The sequence below is a fragment of the Panthera pardus genome, unplaced genomic scaffold (genome assembly GCF_024362965.1).
Source record: "Panthera pardus isolate Hobbes unplaced genomic scaffold, ASM2436296v1 HiC_scaffold_20, whole genome shotgun sequence".
In the NCBI taxonomy this organism is placed as follows: Eukaryota; Metazoa; Chordata; class Mammalia; order Carnivora; family Felidae; genus Panthera; species Panthera pardus.
This window is the reverse complement of record NW_026526766.1, coordinates 718481-736592: the sequence shown is the minus strand read 5'-3', so window position 1 is coordinate 736592 and position 18112 is coordinate 718481. Positions and strand designations below refer to the sequence as shown.

At 42.9% G+C, this 18112-nt stretch overlaps 2 protein-coding genes across 8 annotated transcripts in view; one reads left to right on the top strand and one right to left on the bottom strand.

Annotated features, from left to right (window-relative positions):
* ECM2 (extracellular matrix protein 2) overlaps window positions 1-3441 on the top strand; it is a 33360-nt gene extending 29919 nt beyond the window's left edge. For all 4 annotated transcript variants that reach the window (XM_019434286.2, XM_019434287.2, XM_019434284.2 and 1 more), the window contains one exon: window positions 2307-3441. In XM_019434286.2, coding sequence (XP_019289831.2) covers window positions 2307-2475 — 169 coding nt within the window. In that variant the 3' untranslated portion in view covers window positions 2476-3441. The remainder of the gene's footprint in view (window positions 1-2306) is intronic.
* Window positions 1-18112, bottom strand: part of CENPP (centromere protein P) — a 228023-nt gene that overhangs the window by 72525 nt on the left and 137386 nt on the right. The window lies entirely within an intron of this gene.

Genomic DNA, 18112 nt, shown 5'->3' with positions numbered 1-18112 from the left:
AATTTCCTCATTCTTTTTACAATAGAATACAGACCAGTATTCTATTATGTGGAAATTTTATTTAACCAGTTCCTTATTGATAGACATCTAATTGTTTCCATTCTTTTATTACTACAAAGAATGCCATAATACGTAACTTTGGACAGCCTTTTATATTTTTCCAGACTAACTCTGGGATAGGCTCCTAGAAGGGAGACTGCTGAGTGACCGGGCAAAATGCACGTGACCCTGCTAGGTACTGCCAATCCCCGCCCCCCGCTACCGGGGCTGTCCTGCTCTGAATTCCCTCCAGTACTGTGTGATCCTGCACAGCCCCATTATCAGACCATGTTGATGAGCTTCTGAATTTTTTTTTTTTTATGTGAGGCAAATCTGGTAAGTGACAGTGCTGTGCCAGATACTTTCAACGTGCATTTCTCTTGTCATGAATGAAACTAAGCATCTCTTCATGTTTATGTCATTTCATTTTTTCTCTGGTGGGCTGGTTACCAGGGCATTTCCCTCACTTCTCCTTTTTCTGCAGGGGTTTTTAGGAGGTCTCCGTCCACTGGCCCTATATCTGTGATATAAGTTGCAAAAGCTTTCTCCTAGTTTGCCATTTGTCTTTTAACTTTGCATTTTTAAAACACCTGTAGTCGCTTTATTAATCTTTTCTTTTAGTGCTTCTGATTTTTGAGTCACAAGGGGATTTTTTTTTTCCCCTGCTCCTAGGGTATACTAGTTCTTCAGTTTTCACATTTAGATCTTTGATGTATTTAAAATTTTTTCTAGCGTATAAGAAAAAGATCCAATTTTACTTTATTTTTTAAAAATTGGGGAGCCTCAGTGGCTCAGTAGGTTGTATGTCCGACTTCGGCTGTCAGATGTGCTAACAGCTCAGAGCCTGGAGCCTGCTTCAGATTCTGTGTCTCCTTCTCTCTCTGCCCCTCCCCTGCTTGTACTCTGTCTCTTTCTCTCTCAAAAATAAGTAAATATTAAAAAAAAATTTTAAAGAAAAACAATTAAGCAAATGTAATTTGGAAATCATTTAATTAGACTGCACATTACTTCCCTAAAAATTTTAAGAATTGTTGTTCTTCAAAATGATTAAGAACTCCTTATAAAAACTATGCCATTTTTTTGCTGTATACCCAGCATTAGTCATTGGAACCACTGGCACATAGACAAAAGCATAACCTGGGTAGTGAAAATGGATTTGTGATAAACACCCCAGAATTATCAAATAGCCCCTGGGGTCCTGGCTGAGCCCAACAATACAACAATGTGAAACTAACTCTTTAATACCAGAATTGATCTCCTAACTTCCAGCTTAATTTTTGCCAAGTTATCAAAGACAACAACCAACTCATCTGCCAAACCTAGCGATAATGAGTGACCCTTGAGCAACACAAAGTTCTTCTCACAGAAGTGAGATGATTCTTCACAAGATGATTTTCCTCAAATAATTCTATCAACTAAGTTAACGTCTTTTCTAAGGCTCATTTTCCTTTCTGACAGACATCCTGAAGGAATGTCCTCAAATTTCAAAGCTATCATTTAAGAGAGGCTCTAACAGCATTTGTCATTTTGTGTGCATTCCTTTGTACCTTCATGAAACGAAACACTTGTCCACAGAATAGGGGTCAATGTTAGTACTGACACGAAGAAAACCAGGCTGAAATAAAGGGCAGAATTTCAACAAGTGTGTAAGTAGTTCATATAAACAGTTGGCCTGACTTCCACATACCACTGACATTTCTTTTTGTTGAACACTCAGTATCTTCAACAAGAGCACCAGCAAGTTTGAGATAAAAAATGCAAGGATAGCTTTGATCATAAAGATCCATCCACTAGATACGACAGTCAAGGCCAAGACTCATATTAATAGATTCATTATGTCTTTAAATGTGGCCACAAAGACTAAAGTTGTGGGCTGAGTTAAGAAACACGAGACTGCAAGTACCATGAACACTCGTGATAATAAATGGAAACTCATTTGACCCTCAAATTCAATATTTTTACACCAGCTCTTTTTGACATACAGAACTCAAATTCTGGAAACGAATGAATTTGCCTTTTTGTTTCCTTAAAACAATTTTTTAGGAAAATAAAAGTATTTTAGGAAATTCTCTCACCTGTCCCCCTGATGTTCCTTTACACTTTTTGCTAAAATTCACTTATATTCTATCTTCAACCATGTTATATACTCTCTGGTACTTGAAAAGGAAGAGCACCAAAACTTTTTTAAAAATGTGAAATTTAACTAAGTTACATAAAGCTCAATACTACTTGGACCATTTATGGCTTGTACATCTATTTCTCCTCAGGAACATTCTTCCAGAACAAATCTGCAATGCTGAAGAAGATGGCGATTCAACCCTGGAACACCTTCATCTTGAAAACAATTATATTAAAACAAGAGAAATATCATCCTATGCATTTTCATGCATAAGATCATATTCAAGTATAGTTCTTAAACCACAAAATGTCACATAATTCCAAGTTTTTGTTCATCACTTACAAACCACACTCCTGTATTTGTTGTAGTAGCATCTGTCATCAATAAGTGAGACCCAGCCCACAGAGAAACAACCAAAACACACCCTGAGTTTAGTTTTCCAGCAGTCTTAGTGGAAGTGCAGCTTCACACTCTAGAAAAAAGCCCCCTCCTGCAACTTTCCTCAAGAGAACAGGATCTTACTCGCTGCTGAGTTAGACTGGGAAAATCTGGAGCAAAATAAGAATGTCCTTTACAACCGACCTGAAAATTGCTTTAGGCTAGGCTCTAAGTCCCTTTAAAAAATACACGTGTTATGGTTCGAGACCAAGAAGTGCATGGCAGGAAAAAAAAAATAGGTGGAACTTACAAATTAATGTTCTGTTTATTATCCTACTGTTAAAATAATTTAGTATTTTCTATAAGATCCTATGCTACAATTATTGGTATAAATATACTTAGTGATTGGGTTTGCTTAGTTCCTTTTTTAATCACATGTGTAAAATTAAAACACTCCTGTCATGTTAATTTCCTGGTTTTGAGGACTGTAGTGTTGTTATATACTGCTTATTAACATTAGAGGAAGCTGGGAGAAGGGCATATGTGAGTTCTACACTATTTTTGAAACTTTAGTACAAAATCTAAAATTTCTGTGTCAGTTTAAAAAATTAAACAATATTTTAAGATCACCCTCATTATTCTTTATTCAAGATCAAAAGATCTTATGGAAAGTAGTGGACTTTGCTTAAAATATGTTCATTGTCCTTGACTACACCTTGTAAATATAAACCCTAAGGCATGCATTTTTGAAAATTTTTGCTCCAATGGTTACTGTTAGCAACTACCTTCTTTCAATGTGCTCAAAAGTATACTTTTATTCAGTTCAATTTAACATAAAGCTATTAGTGTTTACTATGTACTAGAACCTGCCAAAACCATATGGTATTAAAATTTTTATTATGTAATGATCTTTTGTCTGTTATTTCTGGAACAATTTATAAAGGACACATACAGAAACTGTGCTGACTTCTTTTGCTGCTCTCAGCTTTGTGTCTAGGAACTCATATTCAGGTTACTCTAACTTTTCAAACTTTAGTGACCTAATCTTTCAATAGTGGTTTTGCTACCTGTGGGAGCTTCTGGTCCCACTTAGAGGGCTGTCATGAGAAATAGAGAGGAATGAAAAATATCCAGGAAATGTGGTACACAGGTGAGTGTACTTACTACCTACCTTTTATATAAAATTGACAGCCACCAGCATATTCACCAAAGCTATTTCCTAACTTTCTCAGATATGAGTTTGATATATCCTATTCAAGCCAATTTTATTTCCTTCTTAAAAAAAATTATTAAGTAATCTTCACAACCAATGTGGGGCTCGAACTTACAACCCCGAGATCAAGAGTCACAGGCTCCACCCACTGCCAGCCAGGCATCCCAAGCTAATTTTATTTCTGAGCCCTTCTTTCTAGGTACCCTCTCATAGTAGCTAGGATTTTGAGATTATAACATGAACAAGAATAATAGTATGATGAAGACTGTTAGAACCAAGGGCAGAGGCTTAAGCCAGGTGGCTAAGAGCAGAAGCAGAATCTTAGGGAACAAAAAGTTGGGACTTATAACCAGTTTAGGAAAGTAGGAGCATTACTAATTTAAACTGGCCAAGTTGAATGGAGGAGACAGGTAAAAATAAGAATATACAGTTATTCACTCCTTTAACAAGAACCTTTAATACTTCTTGCTGCGTGAACATGAATGCACTGACAGAACCTGTTGAAGGCAGTCTAGGGAGCAAAGTTTAAGGTGAGTCAGCAGAATGTGCACCCTGGAGCAACGCAGATGGACACTGAGCCTTCCTGCACTTATTTCTCACTCTGACTTTACTGTGTTCCAGACGCTGTTCTAGAGAACCAGGAATAAACAGAATGGACAGGTCTCTACTCTCTGGGAACACACGGTGTGGTTGGGGAGATAAGGTGCGATGAGGTCAGCAGAAAAGGTGGGGCGGTGGTGAAGCATGCTAGGGTCCTCAGCTCCCTCTGCCTGGGCCCAGGAGTGTGCGGGTCCCATGAGTCACGGTGGGATGCTGCTCCTCCTCCCCCCCCCCCCCCCCCCCCCCCCGGCCAGCCCTGGAGTGCCACGAGGCCCAGGCACACAGTAAGAGCCCACTGTGCAACTGGAACACCTCGACGGAACAGATTCTCTAGGAAGGCTGAAAATCAGACTGACTGATGGAAGCTTTACTTTTAAGTTGGAAGTCACTTTTATTTCTGATTTTACCACTTAAAATATAAAATATGTCTAGCAATGAACATGTTCAGCCTTGAAATTTCATCATGTCCTGGATAGGAAATTTTAATTCCATTAAAAAAAAAAGTGATAAATGTCCTTCACGATATAATGTTAAAAACAAACAGATGTTCTGCTTGGCTTCAGAAATATGCTGTAATTACTAACACATATGTACACTGAAAAAGTCCTGGCGTAGCTATGATCTAAAAATATTAAAGGTGTGTGCACATACATACAAGGAATGCTAACTATATTATTAATTTTGGGATTTGGCTTAAAATTATTACAAAAAGAACTAAAGATATGACATGGTGAAAGACACATATAGCCTGGGATTATAAGGAAATAACTACACCAGGAATCAGGACACATGGGTGCCCACCTTGATCTCCAATGATTCAACTGTATACTCACTTCACTTGTCTGGGATCACTTGATTCAATTATGACATAATGTGTCTGGAACAGATGAGTGGATTTCAAGCATGGCTCATCAGGGGTTCATGGCACCCTGGGGTGGAAATGTCCCTGAAGAAGTGCACAGACTCTCCTTCAGACAAGCAGTTTTGCTAACTTCGGAGAGATTGGCTGCTTCCCCTCCACACCCCGCTTTTCTTAGAACCAATGGACAGGCACCATCTGAATCACAAACCAAGTTTTAAGATTCACAAAGAACATGCATCAAAGTCCCTGGTCCTTCCCTAACCCTCTGCCCAGCTCCCCTACACTCTGAGAACACATGGCTGGAGAGCCTTGGCCTGAGGAAAGGTTTCTCAGGTGCCTGGATGCAGCCAAGCTCCCCGTGTGCTGGGCAAGGAGATCTAGCTGGCACAGCTGTTCCTCCACAGCTCCAGCGCACTGGGGCAGTGTGGTAGTGAGCAGCTCTGCAACAACCAAAGGCCGCTGACCTCTGACCTGAAACACCCCGGAGGGCAGCCAGCTGAGCACGTGTTCTGGAGGGAGCACAGACAGGCCCACATCCTCTGTCCCCACCACAACCTGTGACTCCCTGGGCAGCAGGCAGGTCAGGATACTGCGACAAGGGTGGGTGGGTGCCACTAGGAAGCACAGCGGGTACGTGGCTGAGCCTGGACTTACTCTGCATCTTCCAACTGAAGTCCAACGAGTGGGAAGTCTGGACACCGGAGTGGGCGCTGGGCACTGGGCACCTGGCGTGGCAGGTGCCGCCAGCAGGGGTGAGCAAGATCCAACCATCTCTCTGCAGGCTTGCACTGCCGGATGACTCCACACATCACTGTAGGAGTCAGCCTCATGGAACATCCTTCCATTTGTTTGTGTTGACTTCAGTTTCTCTCATTAGTGTTTTCTAGTTTTTGGAGTACGGGTTTTTTTACCTTCTTGGTTAAATTTATTCCTAGATATTTTATTTTTGGCACAATTGTAAATGGGATTGTTTTCTTAATTTCTCTTTCTACTGCTTCATTATTAATGTTTAAGAATGCAACCAGTTTCTGTATATTAATTTTGTATGCTGTGACTTTACTGAAGTTGTTTATCAGTTATAGTAGTTTTGTGGTGGAGTCATCATGACTGCTTTCACTAACATGCAAAAAAAAGAAGAACATTTTTTTGTGTGTGTTGTCTTTATCTGGTTTTGGTATCAGGGTATTACTGGCCTCCTAGAATGTATGTGGAAGCTTTCCTTCCTCTTTTATGTATTTTTTTGGAGGAGGAATAGTTTGAGAAGAATAGGTATTATCTCTTCTTTAAATGTTGGGGCACCTGGGTGGCTCAGTCAGTTAAGTGTCTGACTTGATTTTGGCTCAGGTCATGATCTTGCAGTTCGTGAGTTTAAGCCCTGTGTTGGGCTCTGTGCTGATGGTGTGGAGCCTGCTTGGGATTCTTTCTCTCCTTCTCTCCCTGCCCCTCCCCAGCTCTCTCTCTCAAAATAAACAAACATTAAAAAAAAATTAAAAATAAATGTTTGGTGAATTCCCCCGTGAAGCTCTCTGGTGCTGGACTTTTATTTATAGCTGGGAGTTCACTGATTACTGATTCAATTCCATTGCTAGTAACTGGTGTGTTCAAATTTTCTATTTCTTCCTGATTGAGTTTTGGGAGGTTATATGGCTTTTATCCACTTCTTCTGGGTTGTCCAATTTTTTGGCATATAATTTTTTATAATATTCTCTTATAATCCTTTGTGTTTCTGTGGTGTTGGTTGTTATTTCTCCTCCTTCATTTCTGATTTTGAGTCCTATCTCCTTTTTTCTTGATGAGTCTGCCAAAAGATTTATTAATTTTGTTTGCCTTTTCAAAGAACCAACTTCTGGTTTCATTGATCTATTCTATTGCTTTTTAGTTTCTATATCATTTATTTCTGCTCTGATCTTTATTATTTCCTTTCTTCTGCTGGCTTTGGATTTTCTTTGTTGTTCTTTTTCTAGCTCCTTACACTTCAGTGTAAGGTTAGGTTGTTTGAGATTTTTCTTGCTTCTTGAGGTAGGCTTGTATTTAGAACAGCTTTTGCCACATCCCAAAGATTTTGGACCTTTGTGTTTTCATTTTCATTTGTCTCCATGTATTTTTTAACTTCCTCTTTGATTTCTTGCTTGACCTGTTTGTTGGTTAGCAGCATGTTATTTAGCTTCCACGTATTTGTGCTCTTTCCAGATTTTTTCTTGTGATTCGTCTATTCTGGAGAATGTTCCATGTGCACTTGAAAACAATGTGTATTCTACTGGTTTTGGATGGACTGTTCTGAATATATCTGTTAGATCCATCTGGTCCAATGTGTCATTCAAAGCAACTGTTTCTTTGCTGATTTTTGGTCTGGATGATCTGTCCATTGATGTAAGTGGGGTGTTAAAATTCCCTACTGTTATTAGGAAATTATATACTGATATCTGTGACGAACAGAGATTTAAAAAAATCCTCAAAATATTAGCAAAGTAAATCCAACAATACACTAAAAAAAATAATTCATCATAATCAAGTGGGATTTAATCCAGGGATGCAAGGGTGGTTCAACATTTCAAAGCAATCAATATGATATGTCACGTAAAGAAGAGAAAGGATAAGAACCCTATGATCCTCTCAACAGATGCAGAAACAGCATTTGACAAAGTACAACATGTATTCATGATAAAACCCCTCAACAAATTAGGTTTAGAAAGAACATACCTCAATATAATAAAGGCCTTATATGAAAAACCCACAGCCAATATCACACTCAATAGGGAAAAATTGAAAGCCTTCCCTCTAAGGTTGGGAATAAGACAAGGGTGTTCACTGTCACTACTTTTATTCAACATAGTATTGGAAGTCCTTGCCACAGCAATCAGACAAGAAAAAGGAATAAAAGGCATCTAAATTGGTAAGGAAGAAGTAAAAATTTCACTATTTTTAGATGTCATGTAACTATATATAGAAAACCCTAAAGACTCCACCACAAAACTACTATAACTGATAAATAACTTCAGTAAAGTCACAGCATACAAAATTAATATACAGAAACTGGTTGCATTCTTAAACATTAATAATGAAGCAGTAGAAAGAGAAATTAAGAAAACAATCCCATTTACAATTGTACCAAAAATAAAATATCTAGGAATAAATTTAACCAAGAAGGTAAAAAAACCCATACTCCAAAAACTATAAAACACTAATGAGAGAAACTGAAGTCAACACAAACAAATGGAAGGATATTCCATGTCAATGGCTTGGAAGAACTAATACTGTCAAAGCAGTCTACAGATTCAATGTAATCTCTATCAAAACATCAATAACATTTTTTCATAGAACTAGAATAATCCTAAAATTTGTATGGAACCACAAAAGATCCTGAACAGTCAAAGTAATCTTGAGAAAGAACAAAGCTGGTGTTATTACAATTCCAGATTTGAAGATCTACAACAAAGCTATAGTACTCCAAACAGTAAGGTACTGGCACAAAAAGAGACATATTGATCAAAAGAACAGAATATAGAGCCCAGAAATAAATCCAACCTTATATGCTCAATTAATAAACAACAAAGGAGACAATATACAACAACAGGGAAATGAGAATCTCTTCAACAAATGGTGTTGAGAAAACTGAACAGCCACATAAAAAAGAATGAAACTGGACTACTTTCTTATATCTAATACACAAAATAAACACAAAATAGATTAAAAACCTAAATGTGAGACCTGAAACCATAAAACTCCTAGAAGAAAACATAGGCAGTAATTTCTTTGACATCAATTGTAGAAACATTTTTCTAGATATGTCTCCTTTAGCAAGGAAAACAAAGGCAAAATCAAACTATTGGGACTATGTCAAAATGAAAGCTTTTGCACAGTGTAGGAAACCATCAACAAAGCAAAAGGGCAAACCACTGAATGGCAGAAAACATTTGCAAATGATATATATAAGGGATTGATATCCAAAATATATAAAAGACACAATGCAATACCAAAAAAATAAATAATCTGATTATAATGGGCAGAGGATCTGAATAGATTATCTTTTCAAAGAAGACATACAGATGGCCAACAGATACATGAAAAGGTGCTCAACATCACTAATTATCAGGGAAATACAAATCAAAACCACAAAAAGATATCACCTCATACCTGTCAGAATGGTTAGAATCAAGAAAGACAAGAAATAACAAGTGTTGGGTGAGAATGTGGAGAAAAAGGAGCCCCCAAGCACTATTGGTGGGAATGCACATTGGTGCAGCCACTGGTGGAAAACAATGTAATACAGAGGTACCCAAAACAAAACAAAAACAAAAACCAAAAAAACCTGAGAAATACCATATGATCCAGTAATTCCACTACTAGGTATTTACCCAAAGAAAATGAGAACACTAATTTGAAAAGATATATGCATCCCTATCTTTACTGCAGCATTATTTACAATAGCCACAAGATGGAAGCAGCCCAGGTGTCCATCAACTGATGAATGGACGAAGAAGATGTGGTGTATATATATATTCAATGGAGTATTACTCAGCCAAAGAAAGAATGAAATCCTGCCATTTGCAACAACACGGACAGACCTACAGGGTGTAATGCTAGGTGAAACAGGTCAGAAAAATATCGTACAATTCCATATGTGGAATTTAAGAAACAGACAAAGAAAGAAAAAAAGAGACAAAAAACCAGACTCTTAAATACAGAGAACAAAGTGGTGGTTGCCAGAGGGGAGGTGCGGGGAGGATGGGTGAAATAGGCAAAGGGGATTAAGAATACATTGATCGTGATGAGCAATGAATAATGTATTGAATGTTGAACCATGACATTGCACATTTGAAACCAATATAATACTGCATGCTAATTATACTTCAATTTAAAAAAACATGAAAAAAAACTACCCACAGCGCTAGCTGAAATCTGCCCTTGCACAGTGCCCTCTGGTCCACCTGGACACCTCCAAGAGAAGTGAGGTCAGGGTGATTAGCCCGCTCGCACATAAAAATGTGATTATTCCAATAACTGTTCAGTCGTATGTAGCATAAACCTTTAAATTCATTGAGAAGTGTTAATAAATCATAATGCTTGTTTAAGATAACTTTAGATTTGGTAAGTATGTGAAGATTTAAGCCACAGATGACTGGGTATATAGCTAAAGGATAAAACCCCAAAGATTTACTGGTGGCATATACTGCATTCAGTGTAGTATTGTGTGCTGCTGTAGGCAAATATGATTTGCCTGAATTGGCAAATTTATTTTACTTTTTAAAAAAATGTTTATTTTTGGGGGTGGGGGGACAGAGAAAGACAGACAGACAGAGAGACAGAGAGAATGAGAGACAGAATCCCAAGCAGGCTCTATGCTGTCAGCATGGAGCTCGATGTGGGGCTCAATCCCATGACCCTGAGATTGTGACTTGAGCTGAAATTAAGAGTTGGATGCTCGACCAACTGAGCCACTCAGGTGCCCCTGAACTGACAAATTTCAATTTAGATCAGGGGTAACAAAGAAAGCCTGTGGTAGAATATGGGTGGTAAATGGTACCAAATTCAGAGGAGGAAAGAGCATTAGACTTGAGGGGCCCTGATACAGGATGTGAGTCAGCCAAGCAGAGGGGATGAGTACAGGTCGGAAAAGCTCAGCGGGAGACGAGACTTACATGAGGAGCAGTGAGGTGTCGGAAAGGGATGTGAGCCAGCACCGCAGGGGCTGTTGCAGCCAGTATAGGTGACAGGAGGAAAACTGTGACAAAGCCTCGTCCAGGACACAATGAGAAGGGAGCCAAAGAGAACTGCTTATGCCTCAGGAATGCTGCTGACAGGCTGACAAAGAAGGGACAGTTTGGGCAAGAATATGCTGAATTTGGGGGTCATGAAAGATTTCGGGCAGGAGGACGGGGGGAGTGGGAAGGCAAGGAGTCCATAGGCAAGGACAATTCTGAGGGGTACGAGAGGAGGAGGGCAGGGGAGCTGAACCCTAGTGAGTGCAGCTCCCAATGTCGAGGGAGCAAAGGAGCCAAGTCCATGGCCAGTCTCCATCCAAGCTGAGCCGTGTGGTCTGGCCACACAGAGCTTCTGGGGCACAAGACAAGATGCACCCAGGAGCCTGGCTCTGTGCAAAGTGCCCCCCTCACCTGGCCCTCAGGATACATGGCACCACCCTGGTGACAGATGTGGTACTGTGACTTAGGTGTGCACTGATTATTTATTGCATATGAGGTGCTGCACCGCTGATGGACAGAGGGCATATCGTGTTTCTCTAATAAGACTGTAAAACCAGAAGAACAGAGAGACAGGTCATTTCTTAGATCCTTGCATCCTGTGCAGAAAGTTGGTGCTAAACTGACTGCAGACCCCAGGTCTACACCGATCAGCTCATGAGCTCTCCAAAGTTGCTACTGATACTACTCCTAAACAAAACAGAAAGGAATCTGCAAAACTTAAGGACTTCTTTTTTTTTTTTTAAATAGGCTTCACGCTGAACGTGGAGCACAACATAGGGCTTGAACTCATGACCCAGAGAGCAAGACTTGAGCTGAGGTCAAGAGCCAGAAACTTAATCAACTGAGCCACCCAGGTGCGCCCAAATTTAAGGACTTTTAAAGGAAAAATGAGAAACTGAAATGAAAAAAAATTTATATAGGGTTCTAAAATTAATAAGGAATAATTTATATCATTAACATTTTCTGACACAGACATGAGAAAACAGAGTATTTTATAAACAACCAAGTCATGCTTTGACAACTGGTAATACTTAGTAACCAACTGATTGTTCTGCATAATAACAACATTGACTATGTTTTCTAAAGCCATCATTTAAACATACCATGAATTACTAGGTTCATGGACGCCGACATACAACGAGGAGCTACTCAAATTCTGCTGTTTCAGTGAAACCTCAAAGGGCGGTTAAAACCCTTTATGACATCTATTCCGCCTCCTCCTTTATTTAGAAAACAGAAAGTTTCCTCATAGGAGATGTACTTACAGACTGAAGATGACTGAACTATTCTTCTGTCCACAGTTGAAAGTAATTCAGATCCTCAGTCAACTTAAAATTCAAAAATATTAAAAGTACCCATGAAAACAGAAGTTTCTGGCCAGCTCTAAACTATACAAGATGACTCCAGGGCGTGCAAACCCAGAAGTCTACTCTACCATGAGGTCTGTTCCTTGTAGTTGAAAATCCAGAACAAGTACTGTGGTTCTGACCTGGAGTCCTTATGAGCTGTGGACTTGATCCTGTTACTCAGACTCTGATTTCCAGTCTCCTCACCCGTGAAATTGCGGGGAACAACATCTACTTCCCAAAGCTGCTGGGAAGGTTAAATGAGGTGCCATCCATTGCCACGCTAGGCGCAGGTTAGACATCAGAGAAGCTGAGCATCCGTTCCTTCACTGGTAGGTGTCATGAGACCAGCAGGCACAGAGGTTCAGTGACTTGCTCAAGGCTGCCTGGCCTCTTAATATAGCAGACATTAATTATTCAAGGTAACCGATTCCTTAGATTGTGAAATATAGTGGGAAAAGGAGTGGGCATCTTACTCTGGGCAAGGGGTCAGCAAATGCTCTGTTGAGGGCTAGGCTCCAGAGGGACGCTGGGAGCCTCTGCTCACACCCATCGTACAGAACAGCATCATACAGACACCAGCATAGGGTGTGCTCAGCTGGAGTCTCCATAAACACACAGCGAGTGTTGGACTCTGCACAGAGTCCAAACTACTTCTCATCACAGACGGAGTAATTTAGAGAATGACTTGAAAAAAATCCTGATTATAAGAAAGAAGAGTTAAGTCTGACTTATAAATGTAACTCACTGTGATTACTTATAACACCTGAAATGAGGAAAAACCTATTTAAAATAGCCAGCCAAACTGTAAGAGTATGTGATCAATAAACCTGTCCAGCAGTTAAGATTCTGACCTCAGAGATGACCCAGGAGTGGGTCTGTAAGGACAGAGTAAGAGTCTGCCTGCAAGCCTTGGCCTTCCCGTCCCTCAGCTGGGTGCAGAGGCCCTGGGCAGATGGTTCTTCTGGGGAGTGAATTTCATGACTGTCCCTGTGAATAACAGCCCCGACTGAACCTGGTCCAACAGACCCTCTGTAGAGGATCTTCAGAGGAACTGGGGTCTATAGTCAACAGGGCAGGCGTGTGTGAGCACACACGTGAGCTCACATGCCTGAATGCTTCAGCACATTCTTACATGTTACTCACATGTCTCTGCCTTGACATGTCGAACAGCAAGAGTGGGGGCTGTAAACCACGGTGGAATCTGGTTCTGTCACACACTGTTTTTTGCAAAGAAGTGAATGTTTCTAACTCTTAAATAGGCCTTAGTGATTACACAACTGAAAAATAAAGGCATGAGTATTTCTTCTTTGAAGTCGCATTTTCTCTCTCTACATGAAAATGGATACAATCAAAACTTTGAGTTGAGCATATTTTTTCCTTTACACAAAATGTGAAGAATGTGAATCCACACAAGGGAAAGCAGACTGTATTAAAAATAACATGTGATTGCACTGAACACGTATTAGTTTGGAACACAAAAGGAATGCATCATGCTATTGAAATGTCATGGTGTGTTTCTAAGTAACAGAGTCTCTGTGGTCAAATAAACTTACATTAAACTATCAACTGATAGAAGCAAATCTTTTCAGAAGTTGGAATGTGCTAAAGGTTGATTTGTTTTCCATAAGTTGAGAATTATGTTCACAATTACCAAGTTTATAATATCTGAAATACTAACTCTAGGGAAATAGTTCTTAATTATTTGAAGGATGGACCCCTAAGAGGATACGATGGGCCTCTGTGTAGAAAAACACTCATCTACTAACACTTTACATGTATCAAGAGATTCATACAGCCTTCCCCACTCCTCCAGGGATTCATAACCCCTGGTTAAGAAACCCTAGGGTAACAGCTTAATTAACTTAAAGCTTTACATGTAAAAATTTCAGTAGAGGTAAGGACAAATCAGTTAAAATTAAGACAAAACATGTTCCCCTCCCCCCCCCAATTATTTAGCAATATTTTTAAAAGCCACAGAAAAGTTGAAAGTATACAGTGAAGATCTCCACATGCTTCACCTACATTCACCAATTGTCATTTTGTCTGTTCATTTCATCTCTTCCCCCCTCCTGTGTCCACATTTGTCCAGCTGGACCATCCGTGTGCAGGCTGCAAGTGTCACAGCACCGTCACCGGGACTTGAGGAGGGGACTCCTGAGAACATGGACAGGCCTGATGAGCCTGTGGCACGACAATCACATGTGCTCACATCACCAAACCCAGGAAATGGAACTGACTCAGTACTGTCTCCCATACAGCCCATATTCGGGTTTCCCCATGTTCACGCATTTTGGCATGTCCCGACAATGCCCTAAGAGGCAGCGTGTGTGAATTAGAGTTTACACGCGCACTCCTTCAGTCTCAGAAGGTTTATTTAAAACTGTTACTTGTAACCATTCCTCAAAGCAAACTGACTTCTGAGGCATTTAAAAATATGTGACACCCACACGATATTATAAACTTACTGCCATAAGTCTTTCAGTTTTCATGAATTCATATCAATTAATTTTAAATGACAGTCTATGTCTCCCGTGAGACCTTAGGAGAGTCTCAACCTTCATTGTTCGGAAGGGCCCCAGACAGCTATCTTGCAAAACGTCCCCTAATTTGCATTTGTCTGATTAGATTTGGTAAAACATGCCTGGCAAGAATCCCATGTAGGTGATGTCACATACTTCCTTTTGCAACGTATCAGGAAGCACAAAATGGTGGCTAGCCTATTACTGGTGATGCTGAGACGTTTGGTTCAGGTGGTACATTCTTCCTCTGGTCACTAGCAATCATCTATAAAGTAAGCTTTTGGGTCTCAATATTTTGCCATTCAGTGACCCTCTACTTAGTGGTCTGAGCTTCCACTGACTACCTTTGCCTCAATCAGCACACCGGAAGTATCCGTAGATGGTAACTCTCCAGCTCTGGTCCCTTCTGGACGGCTCAGCTGGCATCCTTCTACAGGAAAAGCCCTGTCCCTTTTGATTCTCTTTCCTCTGTTACCACAAAAAGGATTTTGCATTTGACACGCTATACTCCACTGCCACCCTCGTTCTTTGTAAGGTGCTCACATTGTAACCTCACACTGGCTGCCGCACTCCGTCCACATCCATGGTGACTTCTGCGCACTCTGGTGCTGACTGCTATGAGAGGTTTCTGGCACATCTCGCGCCTCCTCTGGCCCCAACCTGTTACTCGTCAGTTCCCCCAGGAGCGTTGGTCCTTCTAGTGGGAAATGGTTCTTAGAAACACAGATCTGGAAGTCAGATTGTGAGCCTTCAGGTGTTCTCAGTGGAAAGAGCTAGAAAGTTTATTTAAAACAAAACTATTACTTGTACCCATCCTCAAAGCAAACTAACTTTTGAGGCATTATTTAAAAATACATGACACCCACACAATACTATAAACTTACTGTCCTAAGTCTTTCAGTCTTCATGAATTCTTGTCAATTCATTTTAAATGACAATTTATGTCATTAACTCGTTTTTGGAGCGAACCCTCCACTGGGCTGAGGGCAGAAGCTCACCAGCACTGCGGGCAGAGCAGGGAGGGCAGCCTGGAACCAGGGACCGGGAGCCCACGGGAAGGAGGCTGCTGCCACCAGCTCAGCCAATCGCTGCAACCGCACAGGACGCCAGGGCCAGCTTTGTCAGGCTGACTTCTTGGGATATGCTATAAATTCGGACTTCGACATAAAATTTCCTGTTTTTTAAAAATACCATATGCTCCAAACAAAACACATCTGCAGGATGAATACCGTCCACGGGTCATGACCTGCAGTGTAAGTAGTCAGTCACAAACCACAGAGCCCAGTCTGCCCTGAGTGCCTCCCCTACATGACCTCCAGGTTATGCAGGAAGAGCATGCACTGTTTACACTACCGAGTCTGACAGCCCAGAACTTTCCCACAACCGTCCTTGCCAGGCAAGCCCCTCACATGCCTCGGGGCTTCCCCACAACTCCCTCCTGCGCTTCTTCACAGCACGTACACCATCCGGTGGGAGGAGCGATGGGCCACGCGAGGGGCTCCACGATCCTCTCGATGGCACTCAGCAGGCATGGAGCGCCAAATGCCCTGGGACAGACATTGCACAGCCCGACCGCCTAGTGATTGCTGAGCTTGGGAAGGCGTCTTATGAGGCCACAGACACTCTCTTCCCACGCACTTCATTCCTAATTTGCAGGAGGTGATTCCCAAGGCCCTTCTGGTTCTTCTGTGTTTGGACAGTGACCCCTGCTCTCCACTTCCACACTAGGAGGCGGCTAGGGGAAGGGGTCTTCTAAATCAGACGCCAAGTGTGGCTTAAGCAATCCATTTTTATTTTCACCATGGTTGGAATATATTGGGCTATGCAAGAAATCTATGAAGTTTTTTTGTGTGTAAATCAGTCTTTCTGTTCATAAAATGCCAGAACCGAGAGGCGCCTGGGTGGCTCAGCCAGTTAAGCTCCAACTTCGGCTCAGGTCACGATCTCTCCGTTTGCAAGTTCGACCCCTGCATCAGGCTCTGTGTTGACAGCTCAGTCTGGAGCCTGCTTCAGAGTCTGTGTCTCCCTCTCTCTGCCCCTCTCCCGCTCACATTGCCTTTCTGTCTCAAAAATAAATAAACGTTAAATTTTTTTTTAAAGATAACCAACAAAAGTGCCGAAAAACAGGAGGTCCCCTGCATAGGACCCTACAGGACCCCAAGCGGCGGGCTCCCTCCTCACGACGCCGTGGGCCAGAGGAGGCCCACTGCTGTATCTGGAGCGACGGCCGGCAAGGCCGCGGAGAGGCTCCGCAGCTCCTTCCCACACGGTGTCTGCGGGCCTCCTTCCAGGTGGGGGCAGCGTCTGCAGGACCAGGGACATTGGTCCCCGGCACCACTCCCGGGCCCTTGGACGGAAGATGAAAGTGAGGTGCTGGAGGAAGAAAGGGCCCGGCCCGCGGTGGGAAGGTGGGAACAAGAGGGAGAGGCGCTGCTGCACCGTTAGACGAGCGGCGCCGCAGGGAGCGCTCCGCTCTCTCGAGAGGAGGCAGGGCCGGGGCCCACGTGTGGACACGGGCGGAGGAAACCTCGTCAGTGCGAGTACAGCAGTTCCACGCAAAACATGTAGACACCGGCTTCGCACGACAGATTTCGGCCACTCCACGTTCTTCGGTGCGCCGCCCTTGAACGTCCCGGGACCTGCGGCGGGTGGCACGTTCACACGTCGACCGCCGCACGATCCGGAACTACGGCGAGCCGGCTGGACCTCGAAAACCCCGCGCGAGGGGAGGAAGGCCGGGCCCGAGAGTGAGCGGTGTCCTCTGAGGAGGCCTCGGGGCTCCACGTGTGCGACGGGACCGACGCGAGTGTCCAGTCCCACACCCGTTGCAGCTGCAGAACGACACAAGACAGCGCGCGGGACCCACCGCCGTGCCCAGGGGCTTCCCGCGGGGAGCCGCTGCTCCGGACTCGGGAGAACAAACGCCGTCGTCGGCTTCCCCCACCCCCCTCCCCGTCCCTGTGCGGCCGCGCGCTTGAGCCACACGCGGCAGACGCCCGCACGTGGGGCCCGCTGCTCACAGACCCCGCGCGCCGGCACGGCCCGGCTGCCTCACGGTCCCAGGAGCCACCTCCCCGGGGGGCGGGCGTGGGAGAGCCGGCCCTGCGTGCCCGCGGGGGGCACTGTGCGCGTCCACGTGTCGGGACGCTCCCCGCAGCCGGCCGGCGCCGGGCCCGGTGGCTCTTTCCCGCAGAGACTCGTCCTCCCCGGAAGGAAGAGGCCCTAGCCGCCGTGGGAGCCGGACGCGGTCGCAGGGGGGAGAGGTAACGGTGTGCCAACGATGCCGTTCTTCTCAGGGGAGGCTGCCCTCCTGCTGCCACGTGTCCCGGAA